Source organism: Sus scrofa, chromosome X, assembly GCF_054392235.1.
Source record: "Sus scrofa isolate SSC_HxYL_T2T_F1_AM1 chromosome X, Sscrofa_HxYL_maternal_Yorkshire_Landrace_v2.0, whole genome shotgun sequence".
Lineage (NCBI taxonomy): Eukaryota > Metazoa > Chordata > Mammalia > Artiodactyla > Suidae > Sus > Sus scrofa.
The window spans coordinates 73019869-73044276 of NC_139401.1; the positions used below are offsets into that span (position 1 = coordinate 73019869).

Below are 24408 nucleotides of genomic sequence, written 5' to 3' on the forward strand. Positions count from 1 at the left end.
TTGGTGTAGGATATCTTTTTTGGTAGTTTCCAGTCTATTTTGTTGACAGTTGTTCAACAGTTGGCTGTGATTTGTGTTGTTTTCATAAGAGAAGGTGAGCTCCAGTCCTTCTACTCTGCTGTCTTAATCCTATCTCTCTATGTATGTTTGTTTAATCACATTTTAAAAAACTTAGCTACCTATTTTAGCCTCATCCTAAGTAATATTATGCATGAAATCATAGATGTAAAGTGCTAATTTTATTCTTTAAAAAGAAATGCACAACTATGTATAACTTGAAAATGTTTAAAAGATTATTCCTCGTACCACCAAAAACAACCCTGAATGCCTCCAGTGGGACATGTACTACCCATTGCTAACACTGCTGAAACAAAATTTGTCTATTGATCAAGGGCTAGACAACCTTCCTGAAAAGCTTTAGCTCATATTGAGCTCATCTTAATTTCTACATAATTTAATAGTAAATCATACTATTTATGTTTTCTGTGTTAAGTTTTCTAATTATTTTATGAGTGATTAACTTGTCACTTAAACTGTACTCCCATAAGATAGAGGACATATTTTATGCTTCTGAATCCCACTCTGAATTTAAAAAGTACTCATTGTTGTACCTCCTTAAATACTTATTGAATGATTAGTTTTGGAAAGTGCAGGAATACTCTGTGGATATATAATCAGATATAGGAAACGCTTGAAGACAGTTTATCTAAAGCAATTAATATTCACCAATTGTATCACAAAAGGAATTAAGGTAACATTTCACTTTTCTCTTTTTCTCCACTTTTTGTTTTCTATTTTTCCAGAAAGAATTGGAGGTAATTTAAAGGACATATACTATAGCTAGGTAATATAAATAAACAGCAGATGAAAAATCCTTTTAAAAATGGACAAGCACATAAACATAGAATCATGAAAGAAAAGCATATCATAAAAATATCTCCAAACTTGCAACCAACAGACTATAAGTTTGTTCCAGGTTTTTAGCAGACTATATTAAAAAACTCACATGACACAATTATCACGATCTCAAGAATTGTGTAAAATCAACTGCTTAGGGAAAATCTAGTTCTTCCTATTACTAAGTTCAGGTAGTATTCTTGGGTCCTCCTAGAAAACACAGTATATTTTAATGAATGGTGTCCTCAACAATAGCTATCACACCTAATCTACTATTATTAGCAGAGAAGACCTGAAAACCTTTGAAGAACCAACACATAAATTTTCTCCATTCTAGGTGTATATAAAAGAGAAGGGAAGACTAGAACTATTGACAAAGTAAGACAGCTGCACTATTTTTTAAACTCTTATTACTTGATATTTATTACTTGATTTGAGGTGATAATGATTCCTAGAACATCATTCCTACTGAATAACTAGAAGACTCTCTTCTAAAAGTTAATTGGAGATCATTTTTAAATTATCAGCTTTTTTCGTTTTGTCTGCAGCTTTGCTCCTTTTAATTAAGACTACCCATGTTGAAGTATTATTTGCCTAAACTGGGTCACTGACTTCTGAGCTACTTTTGCTTCCCTTTTTAGAGCCAATGAAAGGAGACGATTCTTGCATGCAATAGAGCAATGAAGTAAGCTGACAGGCTTTTTTTTCTTAGCAGTGTTAAGATGTTGTCTGGGAAATGAAGGTGGGAAGTTGTGATGACAGATAATGTTAGGAAAGAGTTCCTTTGGCTTTAAAGATCAATGGATCTTGAACTTTATTTGGGTGGTGAAGGATCACAACCTAGGAAAACTGGCTTACACTGTCCAAACTCACAAGAGATGGATTTGTACCAGAAAGCCAATTTAATAATTTACGTTGAAGACCAGAAGTGCCAAATGGACTGAAATGTGTTCTAGCCTGTCAGTGTATTCTCCTCTCAGTAAGGATGCTGAATTAGAAAACTAAATTAACAACAGATTGGAGCTGGATTAATATATAAAATCAGAAGTAAGAAGGGGATTGCAAGGTTAAGTACATTTCATTTGATATACCTCAGTAAAGATAGGGACAATCTTCCTTTACCACTTCTCACAAGTTATGGCCTTTTCATCAATCAGTTTAGCTCTTTGTATCTATTGCTGAAAGTGTCTCTTTTCCACTTCTTGATGCCCTTGAAATGTATACTAGAGATCTCAGTGAAGGGCATTGTCCATCTAGTTTTGAAATGATTTTAGTTTTATAAGCAGAGTTTCTTGCAGATCCAGGTTGTTCTCCTACAAAAATGTTGTCATCCACTTTCTTCTTTAGTCAGTCTTATCCAGAAATCCAAATGCTAGTTTGGCCTAACCCACAGTACTTTATTTTTTCCTTTGTTATGGTTATTACCCAGAGGGTTACTTGCAGCTCCAGGCCCTAGGTTCTGAATGTAGTTTCCTCACATGCCCATAGAGGTTTGTGCTGCTTTGCAAGCCTTGTTTCTCAAGACCACTTCCAGACTTGGCTGATACTATAGTACCCAACTATATGATCTTTCTTGACTTGTATACTTATAAAGTTCCCATAGACACTACAAAGACCAAAACTTTAGTATACTGGAGGGAGACTGTAATATATAAGTTCTTTTATTTATTCATTCATTATTTGAATATTTATTTCTTTATTCATCCTTTCACTTATTCATTCAACAAGCATTCATTAAAGTGCCTTGTACTAGACTAGTTGGAAATACAGGGATGAGTTGGACACAATATTCACCCTGAAACAGTTTGAAATACACTAAGAGGATAAGAAATGTACAAAAATAACAAAACTACACATTAAATTATAAGCCTTAAGATGAGAGGTTAAGGGAATGATACTTCAAATGGAGGGAAGAGCTTAAGCAAAGGTAGTCCTACTTTTGTTAGTTTTGACTTGCATTCTTGAGGCTGTCCAATTCTTCCTATCATGATTGCTCTTAGGTAAATTCTCTTCATATTTTGCCTCAAAATACCACTTATCATGGAGCTTACTGGAATCTAGTGAGATAAATATCTGCATGGCTTGTAGGGAAGGAGATAGGATGAAAAGCAGTGAAACAGCAAAGAAGGCTGATATGCTGTCATTATTTGATTCTGCATACCCTTTGTCTCTGCTTTTTGAATTTCTTTGCACCAGTGAAATAAAAATTAAATAAAACTTGAGTAATGCCTTCTGCTCAAGGGACTTACCTTTGGTCTGTACAAATAAGGTTTCTGTGGTGAGACACCAAGTACACTCAACTTCCTCTTTCAACAACAAATTTGTCAGTTATCAGCAGGTTCCGTGCCACCCAGAGTTAGTCTTTTTCACCTCCAGCTCACTGCAAAGGAACAAGAGTGCTAATCCCAGCAAGGCTTCAGGGTAAGTTATAGCCTAATATTTAGGAATTGGTATAATTCCATGTGGGAAGATTGGTGGGGGCATGAAGATCCAAGACAAGGGCAGATGTAAGACCTGTGTTCAAATTGACAATGATCCCTGGTTTTTTATTTCAGACTTATTACAGCAGGAGCAATGGAGATTTCCCTTGAGTCTGACTAAAGTACAAAGTAAGGATTAATGCCATCAGTCCCCATCATTATTCCAAGAGCATGGAGTCTGTGATACAGCTAGATAGCTCTTTGCTGAGAGCTCTTTGTTTCTTCATTAACTAGGGAAAATAGCATAAACTGGTTAGAAAAGAGTGTGGTCAGTGAGATTCATTGGGACAACTTGACATATTCTTCCAGAAAAAGAGGATTTGGATTTCTGCTCTGCATAATTTATCTAGTTGCATAATGAAAGAATATTTTTATGTATAAGCTCTTTGCCTTGGTAAGTTTAACTTTCACAGATACAGCAACAGAGAGTAAGTCCTTTTAGGAGAGAAAGAAAGTCAGATCATAGATTTTGAAGCTGAAGGATCTCTTAGAGATCCAAATTCCTCACAATACAGATGGGAAATCTGAGAGGCAGTGAAGGGAAGACATTAAACGTCACCCAGCTAGTTAGTAGCAGAACTGAAACTAGAATATGTGTCTTCTAAATCATTGCCCCCTTTCAACTACAGAAGCCTGTATCTCCCAGAGAATACCGTAAATGTATTTATAACTGTGCTGAAGTTTATGTTAGGAGAGAATATCCCAGATGACAAGCTTGTTGAAGTGATTTCAGTCTTTTCAGAGGCCTTTCTTGGTCCTTTGAAAGATGTTTTTGACACAAGTACAGGCCTACCAGATAGGAGAGCCAAACAAGAGGCACCTATATTTTCAGTAATTGGCATTCTTTTTACTCTCAGTGCTAGTAACCTCTCTGGTTCTGAGCCAAGAAGATTGAGTCAAAAGGAGACTTCCAGTTGAGGAGCCCTTCAAGGTGCACTGTGCCATTGGTACTCAGGGTCATTTGGGATAGAATGAAAACAAGCTTTGTTAGGCTTTTTGGGTGGAGTAGTCTCAGTCCCAAGGATCCTGCAAGTGGGAACATTTTTATTTTTATTTATTTTTTGTCTCTTTGTCATTTTAGGGCTGCACCCACAGCATGTGGAGGTTCCCAAGCTAAGGGTCTAATTGGAACTATAGCTGCTGGCCTACGCTAGAGCCACAGCAATGCCAGATCAGAGCCACATCTGTGATCTATACCACAGCTCACTGCAATGCATGATCCTTAACCCACTGAGCAAGGCCAGGGATGAAACCTGTGTCCTCATGGATACTAGTCGGGTTCATTTTTTTAACCACTGAGCCACAATGGGAACTCCTATTTTGTTTTTTTAAATGGATGTGGGAGTCACTGCAATTTCTATTAACTGAGGAGTGTATCCCTTAACAATTATGACACAGTAAAAGTATTCATTGTTGAAAATAGGTGACATGCTGTTACAGTGAGGTGGAAAATGGCCTGAGAATTAGGTCATTCATTCTGGGTATTTTTGCAGTGGTTCCTGTTGTATATAGGTTCTTTTGTGGTCAAAAGCACTTCCTTCTTTGACACAACTGGGAAAGTTATACAGACTGCACAAACCCTGGCAGTGGTGGATCAAAATATTTCAAATGAATGACCAAACTTTTGAATGGTTTGGGGTGGTTTTTCGTGGCTATTTGTGTTTGAGACAAGTTAATCCATGTCCTAAGAGGCAGGATAGTCTATAGTTCTAAAAAAGAGGACAGACCTTTCTTTGTGAAACCACCTTTTCTAAGCATTCCAAAAACAAGGGCAATGATTGATAGTAAGTCTAGGCTTTACCTAAAAACTGTTGCTCAAAAAGTCTACTTATTTTCCAGGTTAGGGTATTTTGTATTTAAGTTTTCATCTAATAAATTAACATGTGCACCACAGGCAGAGTGATGAAGTAAATAGATCAATACTCAGAAAGACAAAAATTCTTGGTTCTAGCTCAAGTTCACACAATTATTCATTTTTGCCCTTGGGAAAATTGCTTTATTTCCCTGGGTATCAATAGTCTCACCAATAATAAAGAGGGAGAACTTGAAATAGTATTTTATTTCCTTCCTAGTAATACAATGGTTTGAGTCTAGTCTCCTGGTACCCGATAAGAGTTGTTTACTGTAAAGTGGCAAATACTAGGGTCATAATAGGGAAACCTAACTGCAGGTAAACTTCTGAAAATATAGTCTATATCTCGAGGGGAACTCAGTAATCTTTGCTAAGGGCCATTATATTTCTGTCAAAATAATGTCATCCTGAGAACTTCAACTTTTAGACCACAGGCAAGTGTTCTGTAAATAATTTCTTTTTCTCTCAAATGATAAAACACAAAAACACAAAGGAGAGAGTTCTGAAATCTGATTTCCACAATGACAGTGTTACTATATCAATATTTCTCAATTTTTAAACCCAAAGTTCCATTTTAGAAACATAAAAATCTCACTACAAAGTGCACTTGCCTCCCTAGGACCCAGATCCCCGACTCCTAGAAAAATGTATCCCATCACAGTGACCTTTTCCAAGTGCTATGGGCCCAATAGCCAAGAGGATTTTTGTAGGTTTGTAGTTTCAGCAGTTTGTATTATATAGACACTAATTTTTATTTCCAAATTTATTTACTATAATAAGGAATTTTTTTTAAAGTAACACATTTTCTCCTCTTCCACTTTAAGAATTGCACCAGTTCTACTAAATATCTTTCACACATATACTTTTGGAGATAATTTCCAAACCCAGAAAAATACAGGGTACAACCAAAAACCCATGGAGGTTACTCTCTGTGCAAGTAAATTGGAAATGAAGTAACACTTATTTAATGCATACTGTGTACCAGATATTAAAATACATTTTCTACTTAATTATGTACATTTTAAATTTAATCTTCATAACGCTATATGTTGCAGTAACTGTGATGCTAATTTTAAATATGAGGAAACCAAAGCCAAGAGATATGAAGTGAGTTGTTTGATCTTGATAAGTGAGTCAAGATATGACTCCAGGTTTACCCAAAGAATACGATTTTTTCCATCTCCAAAATGCTATCCCAACTGCAAATATGATGAAAAACTAGGCCTCCTTTCTACCTGCTTGAAAATCCAATGAAGATGTCTTCATGGAATTTCAATTCAAACTTTAATATTTTAGTTTGTGAATAGTCTAATTGCTTTAATTCATTTTAAGGATAAAAATAATTTTCACTCCCTCTAACGTATGGGGAAAACATGTAGACTTGCCATGTACTGTGGTTCTCATATCAAACCAGGTTATTTACAATTAATTTGAATTAATTCAGGTAATGGCAGTGTTCCAAATTCCAGTTGCTCTTCTTTGACTGTGGTTATGGAGTGACCGAATGAAGACTATGACAGTCATGGGGGATAGACTACCTTGGGTAATTCATGCGAGACATTTTGCTTTAAATAAGAAGAAAAAGGTAATAAAAAAGCAAGTTATATTCCCAAATGGGCTGTAAATCTTTCCCTCTAGAGAATGGAGTGGCCTCCATCAGCAACATTTCCCTATTTGATTTTCTCTTCTCCTCCCAAGATGACAAGCCCACATATCGGTCTTATTATGGAAGAAAATAGGAGACATAAATTTGATAAACATGTTCACTTAGCAGTGTAAGTGACTTAATGATGAGATATGAAATTATGTGGAGGAATGAAATAGTAAAGCTTTGTAGAACTGTACTAGGAAATAAGCAGTTACTTTGATGCCAGAAGCTTAGGCTACACACTCTTCACAATGCCACTTGCATAACATTTAGGTAAATGGGTTACTTATTTGAGTCTCAGTTTCATGATTTGTAAAATGGGGATAATATCCTCTGACAATTTGTTTTATATATATATAATACATATATATGTATATATTAATATATGTATATTAAATATATATATATTTAATAAGGATTAACAGAAATTATAGATGTAACAGTGCCTTGTAAAGTATAAATCAGCAGGTAGATTGAGATAGTGTCAGCTGCATTAATAATGGCAGTAGCAGTGCCAACGATATTGGTTAGGTGCAGGGGTTTAGAGAGGCCACGCCCATATGGTCATGGCATATTAAAGCTGGGAGGTAATTAAAATAATCCAGTTCATATTGTCTTATTTTACTAATGACGGAAATGAAATCCACCTAAGGAAAGGGGCTTGTCAGGACTACACAAAGAGATATAGTATTTGAATAGATCCTAGAATGCAAAGGTTTTAACTCCAAATCCAGTGTTCTTTTTAATGTATTCTACTGCTTTTGAGTCTTCCTCATCCTACAAGTTTTGTACATTCATCTCACCACTACTGTTATAAATACATTGTTCCATAAGCTATCCATTGATCTATTATAGTTTGGGTTTACAGGCAAAACTAGTAAAAGATCCCCGGTTTTTTTAAAACCCTACCCTTAAACCTCTATTCTGACACCTGGTAGTCAGCCTTTTTCCATATATGTATAGGGGTAAAAATACTACAAGTGGAACCAAGATTGTTAGCTTCATCTTTGAAGAATAGTCATATGCACTGAAGATGAATCTTGGCTTTCTCTTCTCATGAAGATGCTCATTATGACTAGAATCATAATAGATGTGACTTATGAGAAAAAAACCCAGTCCTGCTGAGCTTTCATTTTCTGATCTTTAAAGGGGTATAATAATAATTAACTCAGAGCTCTCTCAGAGATCAAAGGTAATATATTAATAACATTTTGTTAGTGACAAGACCACCATGAGAATAGGAGAAAAAAAATAATCATGGTTGTGCAAAAAGAGGCTGGAACAAAAAAATCTTAGGCTGGATTTCATAAATTCCTAGTTTTGGCATTCCAAATAGATACTGCTGTTTTTAATAGGATCATTAACAAGTTTGGATAGTAAAAAATAGTGGGGGGATTATGGACTTGTTCTGGAATTAAGACCTTGCCAAACTGCTACAGCAGAATGCTGAACAAGGAAGTTGAGGATTCTTGCGTGTGAGAATAGTAAATTTGACAATTTAATCTAATCTGCAGATAGGAGGAAGTAGGATGGGGGGAGTGTGCCAGGTTGGGACAGGAGGATTGGAGAGATTTAGAAATTTAAGGTCTCTGGGAGTGTGGAGTTCTGTGACTGTAATGTTAAAAAACAAACAATTTGAAGAGTCAGGAATTTATGAAGCTTGGCAGAGGGTTCAAATTTGAAAAGTTCTGGATAGCTTCAGAGTATCAGGAGAATCTGAAAGGGTTTTGGAAAAGTACAAAACTGTGATATACATGTATAACATTTCATGTGTTTTATAAATGAAGTTATCTTTGACTCAAACAGTCTTCTAAACTGGTTAATTTCATATCTTTTACTTGAAATTTTAACATTCTCATGATCCAAATCAGAGCTTATTTTTTACTTCCTTGACTGTGCAATAATAGGATCATCACCTATCTTGTTTGTCTTGGACTGTCAAGGATCACTGAAAATCTTACCTTCTCAGTCTTAGGAAAGCATGGATGATTGTTTACCCTACAAACTCAAATCTGATTTAGACTTCCTGTCTCTGTTCTCAGAATGATCTTTCTAAGACCAAGTATGGTATTATCACATCTCTTCCTAGAATCTTTAAATGATTCTCCATAAAACCCTCCATGATATGGTTGCATCTACCTTTTTAGCTGCTTTTCCCTTACACTGTCTTCTCCCACTCTCACCTCCCATCTCACCTTCCTCTCCATTTCACACTGTCCTCCATCTGGTATAGAACATCTATTATTCCTTTATATGGATCATTCATTTTTCTATTCTGGGAACTTTGAATGATATTCATTCACCTCTGGAACTTTTTTTATCCTTTCTTTTCCTATACCCTTCCCACTCCAACTGCTTTTTAAAAATGGACTTAACCCCTAGGAAGAGCCTCCAATCCTCCTCTTTTGTGCAGGATTCATTTCTACATTCACAGAAACTTCATTTTTATATCTTTCGTGGCACATTAAAAAATCTATTATGGTTAGTTATTATTATGTCTATTTCTCCTAAATGACAATAAGCATATTGAAGGAAAAAATCATATATTATTCTTCAGTGAAATTTCCCACCCCACTCCACTGTGTTCAGCAATTAGCATATTGAATACACACTTAACAAAATGTCCCTTTGCTTGATGAAATTATGAATTGCTAAATCCCAGATGAAAGGTATTAATAATACCTAGTGCAGACTTTCTTGAAGAGATGGGACTTGACCACAGCATTTAAGAGGTACTTATATTTAAATACAATAGTGTATAATTTTAATGTAAGGTTAACTTTATCTTCTCCCCACCCCAACCACCATCTGTATTTTTCTCTCTAAATTTGTCCCTGTAGGGAACAATAAAAGAATGCAGGTAACTTGAAACAAGTACTGTCTTCTCTGGCTTGAGATGCTCTATCTCTTATAATTTGATAGAAGCAAACTGCCATGGTAAAAAAAAAAACTGAGTAAGAGGTGTACAAACCTCACTTCTGGTCCTAGTACCACCAAAATGCATAGCACTAATGTAACCCTATGACCTTGAACAGGATACTGAGTTGTTCTTGAATACATGTCATTTCCAGCTAAATAGCATGGTATGGGTATCACTGGTATCTGTCCCACATAACTCACAGAGATGATGCTGTGCTAACATGAGGATTTCTTATCACCTACACCATTACCTCAGTTCTTATCATATACTGATTGTGATACTAAAGACTTAAAAAATATTTTCCCTATCAGACAGAAGCTTCTCAGGGACAGAGATTATAGCAGATGATTCAACATTCTCCACAGACCCTGGCACAGAAGTTATAATATGGTGCTTATTAAATAAGTATTGATTGAACGTTGGCCTCCAAGGCAACCAGAGTCCTCAAAAAGCCAAGGAAAAAGTAGACAAGTTATTTTCTTTTTATGCTTAACTTCCATGTTTGGAGAAGTTTGGGGACTACAGATGCAACCTCCTTACTCTTATTTCAGGTCCAATGCGTAGTTAGACAGAAGCCATTTGCTGATAAGGCAGTTATACCTTTCATTTGCAGAATGCCAGTCAACAACAATAAAGGGTTGAGATGCATTTGGAAGCAGATTACAAGGACTATCCTCTCCCTGAGGTATAGATAATAGTGTTAATGGTATTCTGAGACCTTGGGCTGTGCTGATTTCTACTCACAGGATATGTCTGATCTCCACTGATTCTAAATTGAATATTTTACTCTTTTTTAAGACTTCTAAAGTCCTGGCTTTTCTTAGTTGAAAAGAAAAAAATTCAAAAATTTCAAAATTAAACTTATTGTTACCAAAGGGGAAATGGGTGGGGGGAATGGATAAATTAAGAGGATGAAATTAACATACATACTACCCTATATAAAATAGAAAACTACTCTATGGCACAGAGAGGTCTACTCAATGTTCTGTAAAATCCTATATGGGAAAAAGAATGGTTATATATATATATATATATATGTGTATATATATATATATATGTATATACATATACATATATAGATAGATATATAGATATTGCATATACATACCTAATTAACTTTGTGGTGCACTTGAAACTAATACCAAATTGTAAATCAACTGTTCATCAATAAAATTAAAAACAAAAGAAAAGGGTAGGTACGGGGAATATTGATGATAATAGCCCAAATCAGAAGATAACATGATAACATTTTAGGGAAATAGCAGACAGCAGAAATATATTAGTTGATGTATCAGGGTTTTCATTTTTGCTTAGTACTTCCTAATAAGGACTTTAAACTATTATGTAACCAATTCAGTCTGATTATATAACTTTGAGTGCTTACTAAGTCACAGGCTAAGTGTTGGGTATACGGTCATGAACAAAATAAATCTTGTTATAGTATTAATAGAGCTAAGAGAACAGTGGGTGACATAGTCAATAAACAAGTTAATAAACATCAACATTACAAATATTGATACTACAAGGTAATTTCACAGAGTATGAGAGTATGTAATGCTGTGTAGGATTACCTACTATAGTTGAAACAATAGTGAACAAGGAAGAGAATGGCATGAGGTGATGTTAAATGATACGGGAATGACCTTTAGGCCACATGAGAAGTTTGGCCTTAATACATCAGAGAACCAGCAAAGGATTTTAGGTAGGATAATGATATGATATTTCAAATAAAGGCCATTTTGGCCACAATGTGGATGGGGTTATAAAGGATAAAGAGATGACAGTCCCTGCCATCAAGGAGAGTAAAATCTAATTAAAGAGAAAGCTATGTTAACAGAAATTCAATGCATGTGTGTGGTGTCATGACAGAGGTAGGGGAGAATGGAGACAAGCATGGGTGTCAATTCTAATATATCATCTCTATACTATGAAAGTTTTATGACTGCAGCACAATTTATTTAACCTCTCTTGGTCTCAGTTTCCTCATTTGTAATACAGAAGTTATCACTGGACTGTTAAAGAGATAATATGTGAAGAGTGCTTAGCTTATTAGTATGGGCACTCTCAATAAACGGTAGCCATAATTAATGTTAATATTAGACACAGCATGGAAAACAAACTGTAGGAGACAAAACTAAGGTGCATAGAGTCCAGTAAGACATATTTTACAATAATCAATAGAGATGATGACAGTGGCTTGGATTAGAATGCCAACAGTTGAAGTGGAAATGGATTGGAGAGAGATTTGAGAGCTTTTAAGAAGGAAGAATCACCAGGTTTCTGATTTTATATAGGTGAAATTTAGTGGCAGGGTTTGGATTAATTCCCAGTTTTCATCATTAATATCTAGGAGCAGAGTCATGGCACAGACCGAGAAGGGAAGCTTAAACTCAAGAGGAATCACAGGTCTCACACCCTTTCTGAGATAGGAACAAAAGATATGCCTAAATTGAAGAGGAGAGAGATTGATAACCATGAGGCACAAACCACTGAGAAATAGCCAACAATAGAGCCAGAGCTGAAAGAGAGAGGCGAAGAGACAGAAGCAGAGGCAGAGACAGAGAGAAGGAACATATTATGACTTTTGCCCCTCCATTCAGCATTTTCCTCTTAGTGGCTCTTCAGGTTGTTCTTTTTAAAATTTCAGAAGAGTCACATATTAATAGGAATCTGTATGTTCCTTCTCTGAGAGAGTTTATATTTTTACCCTACCCAAGACAAATTCCCCTAGCCTTCCCTTACCATGGGGATTTTACATTTAATTGTCACCAAACATATTTGGGGAAAAACCCTTCATACCTCCCCTTCAGTCTGGAGAATAAAAAAGGTTTTGGAAAGCAGGCCATGCAAATATCTAAGCCTGAAATAAACTGAATTGCAAAGGCATAAGCAACCACAGAAGCAAAATAAGTTGTGTATACAAATTCTAGTTTGTTGTTCTGGCATAATAGGGCTCTGTTATTTAGCAAAGAGGTATGAAAAGAACCTGCCCCTTCAGTAAGTGAAAATTTCTATACCAATGAAGCAGAAACAAATACCCATGTCTGTAAAGTGCAGAAGTGGAAGTGTGAATTGGGTGGGTTTGTTTGAGTTTCTTTTAGTTCTTAGAACAGTAATGTGCTTGATGCAGTTTCCCTTGCTCTCTCTCACAGCCTATGCATAGATAATAAATAATAGTAGAAACAAGATCAATATTGAAGTCAAGGTGGCTGGTAAGGAGAGGTGGGTGACATGGGTAGAGACAAGTGTTTTGTTATATCTGATGTCATAATTAGAGTAATCCCAGTGTTACAAGATCATAAGGTCCTGCTATGGAATTAGGAATGTTCTTCCATAATGTGCCCTCTAGATATAATGATGATCCACATTCTACTAAGAAGTTCCTCCTGAATGGAAGAGATAAGTCATATAAAGGAAATAGCACAGACTTTGGAGAAAGTCGGAAATGATAGTAAATCCTATTTTAACCATTTTCTCACTTTGTTACCTAAGACAATTACTTAATCTCTGAATTTCAATTTCTTCATCTGCATTATAAGAGTAATAATTAGTACCTACCCTTAGGATGGTTGTGACAATTAAATCATGTAATGCATGTAAAAAATTCCATTGCTAATTCTACTAGAGTACATCATTGATAATAAGACCATGTTAATTATTTCCTTTCTTTTCATCTATGAGTACCCCTCTGCTCTCTGTTCTTAGTCATATATACATAAACAAGATGACTACTGAATAACTCTTTAGGATATATCATAGATAGGCCAAATAGAGAGTATAAGAGGAGGGAAAGTGAAAGCACTCTTCAGAGTAATGGTAGCTTATAAAGTTGATTCTCTTTTTTTTTTCTGTGAATAAATCCCTTGGGGTCCCATTATTTTATCACATTTCTATTTCCTAGAATAGGACTTAGAATGGTATAGGTAATCCTTCTGCTACTTATGAGGAGAAACTAAAAGAAGGCCACACTTTTGTTTTTGTAAACTTACTTAAAATAAAACAAAACAAAATAAAAACAATACCAACAACAAAATTCCACCTGAGGAACACCCTCACTACTTTGTTTTTTCCAATTCTAGCTCTAAAGGCAATAAATATTCATGAAGTATAGACAGAAGCTATGTTTGTGAAATTTGTCCTTCATAGGAAAACAATTGGTGGACAGAAGGGTGTGTATAAAAATCAGCCACATTGTCCTTCTATTTGAAATCCCAGATCTTTCATTTAGTAGATTTTTGACCTTGATAAACTCCTTTCTGAGCCTTGCTTCTTCTACCTGTATCATGTGGTGGATGAATTAAATGATTTTTAAAGCTCTTCTCCAATCTAAAATTCTATAAGAGTGTTAAAATGAAATATTGAAGTTATTGCTCTCCTACCATTCTTTCTTTTCTTTTCTTTTCTTTTTGGCTGCACCATGGCATACGAAATTTCCCAGGCCAGGAATCGAACACCCACCACAGCAGTGATTCAAGCAATAACAGTGACAACACCATGTCCTTAAATGCCAAGCCACAAGAAACTCCAACTCCTGCTATACTTATTTGCAGACAACCTACATAAATCCATGGTCAGACCTAGAGCTCCCCTAAAGATCATCATATATTCCCCATGTCTTACATATAATATACAATCAAAAGTACACTAAAGCATAAAATAAGATTAAGAAAATCTAAAATACTTTTCACATTATAATGACAACTTTAATGAAAAAATTAAATATTAAATTGTTTCCAAAAAATTATTTTGGTGGCCTATTTTTCTGGTACCTTAATAAATGTTCATTTTGATCATTAGATAATTTTTCATGCCATGATATCACACCAGTGCAACATTCTCCTTAGATAGAGAATTGGTCTTGTCCCTTTCAAGTCACATAAGGGGAAACATCTTGGTTAGGCTCCTAAATTCATATATTACTGCAAATTTTCATGTAAATGTGGAATGAAACCTAAGACAAGATAGAGATAAAATTCATGAAAATCATCAGCTATCGTGATACAATAATAAGAAGGTGATATTACCAACCCCTAAAAAAATTATCTAAGATACTGGTAATGCAGGCTAAATGAAGTAGGGCTATTCTCCAAGTGCTGTAGTGCCAAGGTAGGAAGTCAGGATCCAATAGGCAAGATGGCAGATGCAAGAGATTTGAGGAGAACTATTCTGAAGATATAAAAACTAATCTAGTGATATCTCATTGTATTTTTGATTTGCATTTCTCTAATAATTAGCAATGTTGAGCATATTTTTGTATGCCTGTTGGCCATCTGTATGTCTTCTTTGGACAAATGTTTACTTAGGTCTTCTGCCCAGTTTTTGATTTTTTTTTTATTGAGTGTATGAGTTTGTATATTTTGGAAATTAAGCCATTGTTGGTCAAATCATCTGTAAATATTTTCTCCCATTCTGTGTATTATCTTTTCATTTTGTTTATGGTTTCCTTTGCTGGGCAAAAGCTTTTAAGCTTAATTATCTCCCATTTTTAAAAGTTTACTTTTGTTTCAATAACTCTAGGAGATGGCTCCAAAAATATTGCTACAATTTATGTCAGAGTGTTCTATGTTTTCTTCTAGGAGTTTCATAGTATCCATTCTTACATTTAGGTCTTTAATCCATTTTGAGATTATTTACATATGTGTTGTAGAGAATGTTCTACTTTTATTTTTTTTTATGTGTAGTTATCCAGTTTTTCCAGCACCAATTACTGAAGAGACTGTCTTTTCGCCGTTGTATATCCTTGCCTCCTTTGTCATAGATTAATTTAAAATAAGTGCGTGTGTTTATTTCTGAGGTTTCTCTCCTGTTCCACTCATCTATATGTCTGATTTTGTGTGAGTGCATTGCTGTTTTGATTACTGTGGCTTTGAAGCATAGTTTGAAGTTTGATTCCTCTAGCTCCAGTCTTCCTTCTCAAGATTTTTTTGGCTATTTGAGGTGTTCCATGATGTATCATCTCACACAGATCAGAATGGCTATCATCAAAAAGTCTACAAATAATACATGAGGGAGAGGGTGTGGAGAAAAATGAATATGCCTACACAGTTGATGGGAATGTAAATTGGTGTACCCACTATGACAAGAGGTACAGAGTTTCCTTAAAAAACTGAAAATAAAATTATCATATGATCTAGCAATCTCACTCCTGGGCATATAGCCATAAAAGATGAAAACCATAATTCAAAAAAATACATACACCTAAATGTCCATAGCAGCACTATTTACAATAGCCAAGGCATGGAAGCAACCTAAATGTCCATAGACGAATGAACAAGTAAAAGAAATGTAGTGTATATTTATAATGGAACAGAAAATAAGATGTGGTGCATATATATATATATATGTATATATATATATATATATATATATGAATATTACTCTGCCATAAGAAGAATGAAATAATACCATTTCCAGCAAATTGAATGGACCTAGAGATTATTATAGTGAAGTAAGTCAGATAAAGACATAAAATATGATATTGCTTATGCATGTAATCTAAAATAATGATACATATGAACTTATTTATAAAACAGATGGAAAGCAAACATACAGTTACCAGTTATGAAAGGATAAATAAAGGATTTGGGATTAACAGATACACACTAGAACAGTATGGAGGTTCCTCAAAAGACTAAATATAGAACTACAATATGATCTGGTAGCCATGCTCTTGGGCATCTATCTGGAGAAAACCATAATTTGCAAAGATACATGCACCCTAATGTTCATTGCAGCACACTTACAATAGCTAAGACATGGAAGCAAACTAAATGTCCACCAACAGAAGAATGGATAAAGATGATGAGGCACATTGGAATATTATTCAGCCATAAAAAATGAAATAATGGCATTTGCAGTAACATGGATGTACCTAGAGATTATCATACTAAGTGAAGTTAGACAGTATAAGACAAACATCAAATGATAGCACTTATATGTGGAATCTAAAAAATGGATACAAATGAACTTATGTGTAGAACAGAAATAGACTCACAGACTTTTGAAAACAAATTTATGGTTACCAAAGGGGACAGGTGAGAGGGAAGGAATAATTGGGGGTATGGGATTGTCATATGCACACTGTGGGATATGGAATGACTTGCCAAAAGGAACCTGCTGTATAGCACAAGGAATTCTACCCAATATTCTGTGATAATCTATATGGAAAAATAAGATAGATGTTTGTATATGTATAACTGAAACACTTTGTTGTACAACAGAAGTTATTACAACATTGTGCATCAACTACACTTCAAACTTTAAAATAAGAAATAAATAAATGTGGGATTATACTCAAAATAGATGAAGAAAACAAGGATCTACTGCACAGCACAGGGAACTCTATTCAATACCTTATAATAATCTATAATGGAAAAGAATCAGAAAAAGAAAAATCTATATTATATACACACAACTATTATTATTATATATGATAACTATATATTATTACAGATACACAACTTAATCACTTTACTGAATACCTGAAAGATATTTCAACTATACTTCAATTAAAAAAAAACAAGTCTGAGTGTCAGCTAAAGACCTGGATAACCATTATAATGCTTTTCTTGTTTTTTTATGGGCAGGTATCATACCTTGATGAATATACTGAAATATTCAAGATGGATAGCAACAGTACCAGCAATGCTGAGACTCACTGCAATGTTAATAATTTGACATTTCATTACCCCCTCTATGCAACCACCTACATCCTCATATTCATCCCTGGTCTATTGGCCAACAGTGCAGCCTTGTGGGTTTTGTGCCGTTTCATCAGCAGGAAAAATAAAGCCATCATTTTCATGATCAACCTCTCTGTGGCTGACCTTGCTCACGTGCTCTCCTTACCCCTCCGGATTTACTATTACATCAGCCAACACTGGCCTTTTCAGAGGGCTCTTTGCCTGCTGTGCTTCTACCTGAAGTATCTCAACATGTATGCCAGCATTTGTTTCCTGACATGCATCAGCCTTCAAAGGTGTTTCTTTCTCCTCAAGCCCTTCAGGGCCAGAGACTGGAAACGTAGGTACGACGTGTGCATTAGTGCTGCCATCTGGGTCATTGTGGGGACTGCCTGTTTGCCATTTCCCATCCTGAGAAGTACAGACTTAGCCAACAAAACTGAGTCCTGTTTTGCTGATCTTGGTTACAGGAAAATGAATGCAGTGGCTTTGGTTGGGATGATTACAGCTGCTGAGCTGGCAGGATTTGTGATCCCAGTAGTCATCATCGCATGGTGTACCTGGAAAACTACTACATCCTTGAGACAGCCACCAGTGGCTTTCCAAAGAATCAGTGAAAGGCAGAAAGCACTGCGGATGGTTTTCATGTGTGCTGCAGTCTTCTTCATCTGCTTCACTCCCTATCATATTAACTTTATTTTTTATACCATGGTGAAGGAAACCATCATTAGCAGTTGTCCCATTGTCCAAAGCACGCTGTATTTCCACCCCTTTTGTCTATGCCTTGCAAGTCTCTGCTGTCTCTTGGATCCAATTCTCTATTACTTCATGGCCTCAGAGTTTCGTGATCAACTGTCCCGCCATGGCAGCTCTGTGACTCGTTCCCGCCTCATGAGCAGGGAGAGTGGTTCATCAATGATTGGTTAAGAATAAAATATCTCCTCAATTATGGCTTTGTTGAACTATGTCTCTGGCTTTCTCCGATGGCCAAAATGACCAGCCAGACAATTTCTTTAATTGAACTCTGGTAACAACAGAAATAAATGTCTTTTTATGTGCTAGCTTTGGTTACAGGTGTGTGATGGTGGAAGCAGAGTGTGAAAAATGTGGGAGAGGAATGGAAAATGGGATTTATCTGTTTCCTCTTTGAAATCCAAGGCTTTTTTTTAACCTAAGACACTTGGACCTATATTTTACAGATGTTTTTAAACAAATGGAAAATGAATATTTTATCATAAACATGTCTTTAGTAAATGCAGTATTGAAGATGATACAATAAATACATGAATATTTTCCAGAATGTAAAAGCAAAGCTCTTTGATATGAAGACAATTACTCGTGAATAAGAAGAAAAATCTCCAGTTTTCCTAAGAGATAAATGCACAAGCAAGGAGGACTGACTATTGGAGTAATGTGTACATAAATTGTATGAGACAAACCTCTTACTGAATAAAGGAATGAGAATTTGTCCCTTCACTGAAAATATTTTGGAAGTCTATTGTATTCTGGGTTGCCATATTCTTGGGTAGTTTCACATATATCATTTCTTCTGGCCATTCTAATAAATTTGTGGAAGTTTCCACAAATGAATAAATGGAACCTCAGAGAGATGAAGCAACATGCTTGGGGAAAAACAGTGCAAAGCCAAAATTTGTCCTGAATACACCACATATGCTTAAGTTTTTGCTTCTATTTGTGTTGTTGTTTACCAATTAAATGTTAAACTTGATTTGAATGATGCAAACACAGACTGGAACTAAGCTGCACTAGACCAAGACTATTTCTACATAATTTGCCCAAGGTTATTTCAAAAGCCTGTGAGTTGTGGGGATGTAATATTGGGCTTCAGGCTACAAGATATCAAATAATAAATAGGTTTTTCTAGTACTGTCCTAATCTACAGAGTCCTGATGGTCAAGGATATAGTAGCTTCAAATAATATTTTAAGGCTTAATGTAAGTAATACAAACACCATAAATTGATGAAAGAAAGCAAGCTATAAAACTGGGAAATTAGTAGATTTTAGGTTGTAAAATTAATTTTTTTTAGTTTGCCTAACCCTTCTTAAACACTACTATACATTGCTCTGAACAAACCTGTGTTTATTAAGAAACTTCACTGTGAGCAGAGTTCACAGAATTGCATCAGAAACATAAAACATTATCACATCATGAATGAATTTTAGAAAAGTGGATGTCCTCCTTCTAGCAATCTTATTGTCTTAATTTTTCTAGAGATTATGGATATTGTTTCAGAGTTATTATGGAGGATTTAAATACAAATAGTTCTCAGTTTCTCAGGTTGGCATTTATTAAGCTCAACCACTCATTTTTTATGCCTGCAGATTAAATAGCATAGACACTTATTGTGCAGGGAGGAAAAGGAAAGTTCTAGTTTTCAGAATATCCATTTGAATATACAGTCTATGAAAGAAGAAGCAGGAATAGCTGAAAAAGGAAGAATTTTTAAAAAAGCATAAAGTTTCTAGGGAAGAAGAGAGTTCTATAATTATAATGTAACATTTTCTTGTGTTTTTTTAACCAGCATTTAAAAGCACTGCCTAAATAGTGAGGGTTAATGGTACCATTATCAGAATGATTGTATAGACAGTTCCACTCTAAGGAGATGATTTTAAAAGAAACCCACTTGGAAATACACATCCTCATATCTGTGAAGGAAAGGAAACTCAGTTCTAAATAGTCATACTTCATGTTCCTTCATTTCAAGTTGTTAACAAGAGGTTGTGCTTCAATTACTAGATTTATGGGTGAGCAGACAAATTAAATTATTTGCCTTTCATCTGTCCACCACTGAAGTGGAATATTTGGCTCTTTTCTTTTCTTTTCTTTTCTTTTCTTTTCTTTTCTTTTCTTTTCTTTTCTTTTCTTTTCTTTCCTTTCCTTTCCTTTCCTTTCTTTTCTTTTCTTTTCTTTTCTTTTCTTTTCTTTTCTTTTTCTTTTTGTCTTTTTGCCTTTTCTAGGGCTGCTCCCATGGCATATGGAGTTCCCAGGCTAGGGGTCTAAGAGCCATAGCCAAAGGCCTACGCCAGAGCCACAGCTATTTGGCTCTTTTCTTACATGTGAATCTCTATTTTAGTGAGAGGGAAAAGATAATTTCAAAACAAGCAATGACTGGTTCTTGAATCTTAAAGGCTCTAAAGCCCAATATAATGCTAGGGGGAAATGTAACAACACTCAATCTTTGAGATAACGGATCAAAAAATAAGTGAGAATACTTTAAGGTATCGCAATGACCAATTTGAACAGTTATTCCTATATTTATCACAAGGGCATGCTGTGAGACAAAGAGGACAGCAGAATATATATCCTTGAATCAGCTTTTCAAAGTTACCAAGAAAACTCTGTGTTGCATCCAAATTGCTACATCTATCAAAATCCACTTATAACCATTCAGAGCCTCACAACCCTGATGAAGCATGCTTTAATTTTCTAATACTTTTGGTAAAAAAGAAGGAGTTTTGAAGAATATAATAAACTTGTACAATAATCTATATGATCTTAAGTGCAGTGTATGTATGATGGTTATGCTGTTTACCTTTAGAAAGCTTTAAATACTAGCACAGAATATATATAGATATAAATGATCTTTATAGAATATATGGTCATTTTTATGAAAATATTAAGCATCATGCTCTTATTTGAAAATTGATTTCACTATAATAAAATTTCTTCTAAAAGAAAATCAGTAGATTTTCACATTCCTTTTGCATATTTTCCAATTATATATAACTCACCATAAATGTAAGGTTACTGCTTATAATAGAAATTTTAAACCACACTCCTCTTTAAAGAAGTAAGTAGTTTGGGTGGTATATTAACATTTTAGAAACAATACTGTGCCTTTAAGGGAGTTCCTTTTGTGGTTCAGAGGGTTAAGAACCTGAGTAGTATCCATGAGGAGGCAGGTTCAGTCCCTGAACTCACTCAGTTGGTTAAAGGATCCAGCATTGCCAAAAGCTGTGGTGTAGTCACAGAAGCAGCTCTGACCTGATGTTGCTGTGGCTGTGGTGTAAGCTAGAAGCTGCTGCTCTGATTTGACACTTATCCAGGAACTTCCACATGCCATAGAGGCAGCCCTTAAAAAAAAACTATGCCTTTAAGTACACTATAAATGCAACATATAATTACAACTAAAAATATGCTATTATCTTCTAAGACACTTAATGAGTTAACTAACATCTCAAAGTTCCAGATTTAGCACCAATGAATAATTAAGGTATTTTTGCCTCTTGCTTCCTGATGTTTTAATAATTAACCACAATTTTGTTTATGGAACAGAAAATTGGTTTCCATTTTTTATATAGGTATTGCTTTGTAAATTACATGTACAGTATAATTATATGTACGGAATTAATAGAGAGGGAACAATTGTTTATAGAAGCTGAATGTCAAACTGGTTACAAAGGAGAAAGAAGGAAAGTAGCAAAACTTCAGGAGTTGTTAGCATAGACTACCAGATTTCCTGATCTTCTGGAGTTGAGGTGGGCAGATTTCCATGGCCTGAGAAATTGCATTTGAGCTAAGTCTTACATGAATTAGTTTTCTTTCTTTCTTTCTTTTTTTTTTTTTTTTTGGCTAAATATAAAGACAGTGTAAGCATTCTTATTGAAAATCCTCCTGAGCCAAGGATGGAAAGAGAAAAAAAGCTGGAAGGTGACTAATACTACATACTATAGTTTAACTGGAATATACAAGGGAGAAATAAGGAATGAAGCAATAAGGTGTAGAGGCCTGATTCTCGTTTAAGACTCAGAATTCACCTTATCCCATGGACACACCAAATATACAGATTATATATATTGAACAATTTGCTTGAAAACAACCTAGAAACTGGTGGAGGAAACCCTTAACATGGGAAATTGTGAAGGAAACAACATTGAAGAAGACAGAAAAGGCTAAGGCACAATCTCGTCATAACTCCATGCCTACCATAGTGACCCACTATCAGGAGGGAACTCAGAACCTAGAGCTTCAACCTGAAGAGCAAAGCGTTTGTACTTGACATTGGGCACCAAAATTTTTAATATCAACACCTGAGAGATGAGTCTTCCTAACACAAACATTAGGCTTTAAAGGAAAACAGGCCTCAAGCCGAAAATATCAGTGGGGATATGTGTAAATAAAAAATGCCTCTTAAAAGGCTCACATGGACCTCACCAACTCTAGGGTCCAGCACAGAAGCATCCCTTTGAAAAGTGCCTAGATTTCATGGGAAAGAACATCATTTTCTCATTTAAAAGCATTAGTCTGAGGGGCCTACTGGGATACTCTCTGGGATGGAGGTTGGTATGTATCTTCTGTATTCTTCTGTCTTGCTAGAGTGAGTAGGCACCATGTGATTTTTTTTCCCTTTTCTTTATTGCCTTCCTTTTATTTTCTTTTTTTCTCTCTCTTTTTTTAATTTGCCCTTTTAATGTATTTTTTCTTTCATTTTATATTCTTCTTTTTCCTTTTTTGCTTTTTTTGTTGTTTTTCACAGGCGCCATCTTTGCATTCCCCCTGCCTTTGTGCTGCAAGTGAGCGCTATTTTTTAGTCACCCTCTGCCAATTGAAGAAAGATTTGGTAGACTACAACTCCCAGGGCACTGCATGAATTGCAAACACCCAGTTTTTCTGAGAAAGAAGAAGCCAATTTGTTCTTCTAAGAGTTTTGCTCTGAGTGCTTGGCTTCTGGTTTGGCACATACTTAGGTGCTCATGGAGGTTCCCTCAGGGAATAGAGCTTAGTGGATGCAATATTAACATTTTCCCACAGCCTCATTCCAGCTTATCTTCCACAAAACTGATTATATAGTCTCTATTGCCCTGGTTTTTACAGCTGCTGCCAAAAGACACCTCTATTTTGGCTGGCTCTGGTGGCCATTGGGAATTATACTCATAGGTCCAAAAAGACTGTAACCAATGAAGAAAGATTTTTAAAATAGCTACCACTCCCCAGGGCACAACAAAAGGCCACAGACCAAAAAGATCAATCTTTCTGTGAAAGTAGCCTGATTAGCTTATCATCATAGGTTCAGCCTGAGTGGTAGCATTCTAATTAAACTCACATCTAAAGGCTGACTATAAACCTCTCCCAGGACCTAAGATGGTTGGCACTGTTTGTGCTATCCACATGCTATGCCCCAGAGTATTAGCATTTCTCAGAGAAGAACACTTATATGTGTTTTGTACCCCAGATTTTATGACTGGCCCCTTGTTTTTGCAGCTGCTACCAAGGGAATACCCATATGAGTGCCAAGCTCTGGTGTTTGGGGGAGAATCTTGTGCTCCTGTGGCCCATATGACTGTAACAATCAGAAAAACTGTTTTGACTGACTACTATAACCAGGGCACCATGCAGATAGCAAACTGAAATCACCCTCAGTCTTTCTATGAAAGATGCCTACTTGCTTGTCTTAGAGATTCTGTCTTAAGGGCAGAATTAAGGTTTGGTACACATCTAGGCATTTCTGAGTTGCTCTCAGGTAATGTAGGCCAGGGGCCATCTTTGTACCCTCCCACTATCTCACTACAATACACAGGCATCTCCTAGAAAGGAGCTTACACACTCATTTGGAACCTCAATTCTTGCGACACCTCCAGATCCCCTGGCTCTGATGACCAATGGGGTTTATGGTTGCATTTCCATGGTGCTGTATATATTTGAATACTTAAAAAGCTGCTCCGTGAAGGTCCAGCTTCCAAACAGTGTAATTCTAGTACTGACTGAGATCCTCCAATTAGGGGCACTTACTATCTCAAAGGACCAGACAAAACTTAAGCTATTGGGAGATATTAAAAACGAAATAGTCTGATTGAAAAATCACATTGGCTTGGGAGCCAACAAACAAGCAGGGTAGGTTTGAATGATAAGTTTTATATCCTACGCAATTCCAATCCTTAAAGACTTGAAGAGGTGCCTCTTTGAACT

General features: G+C 35.6%; 1 protein-coding gene across 4 annotated transcripts; it reads left to right on the forward strand.

Moving 5' to 3' along the window:
• The first annotated feature begins 3255 nt into the window (after window positions 1-3255).
• P2RY10 (P2Y receptor family member 10) lies at window positions 3256-21181 on the forward strand. Of its 4 annotated transcripts, none has more exons than XM_005673737.4 (3): window positions 3256-3318; window positions 17384-17823; window positions 17950-21181. In XM_005673737.4, exons 2-3 carry the CDS (start codon window positions 17420-17422, stop codon window positions 18404-18406), a joined length of 861 nt encoding a protein of 286 aa, XP_005673794.1. In that variant the 5' UTR covers window positions 3256-3318; window positions 17384-17419; the 3' UTR covers window positions 18407-21181. The 4 variants fall into 4 exon arrangements, with proteins under 4 accessions (XP_005673794.1, XP_084862263.1, NP_001230606.1 ...); XM_085006137.1 differs by adding an exon at window positions 8614-8622 and having other exon boundaries at window positions 3256-3322; window positions 17384-18962; NM_001243677.1 differs by having other exon boundaries at window positions 3257-3318; window positions 17384-18962.
• Window positions 21182-24408: the final 3227 nt, after the last annotated feature.

Bases quoted from the DNA above. Each gene is read 5' to 3' on its own strand.
- P2RY10 (XM_085006136.1), top strand. From the start codon at position 6,734: ATGAAGACTATGACAGTCATGGGGGATAGACTACCTTGGGTAATTCAT. The intron at 6,815-17,383 runs GTAATAAAAAAG...TTTTATGGGCAG, and splicing joins CTTTAAATAAGAAGAAAAAG to GTATCATACCTTGATGAATA.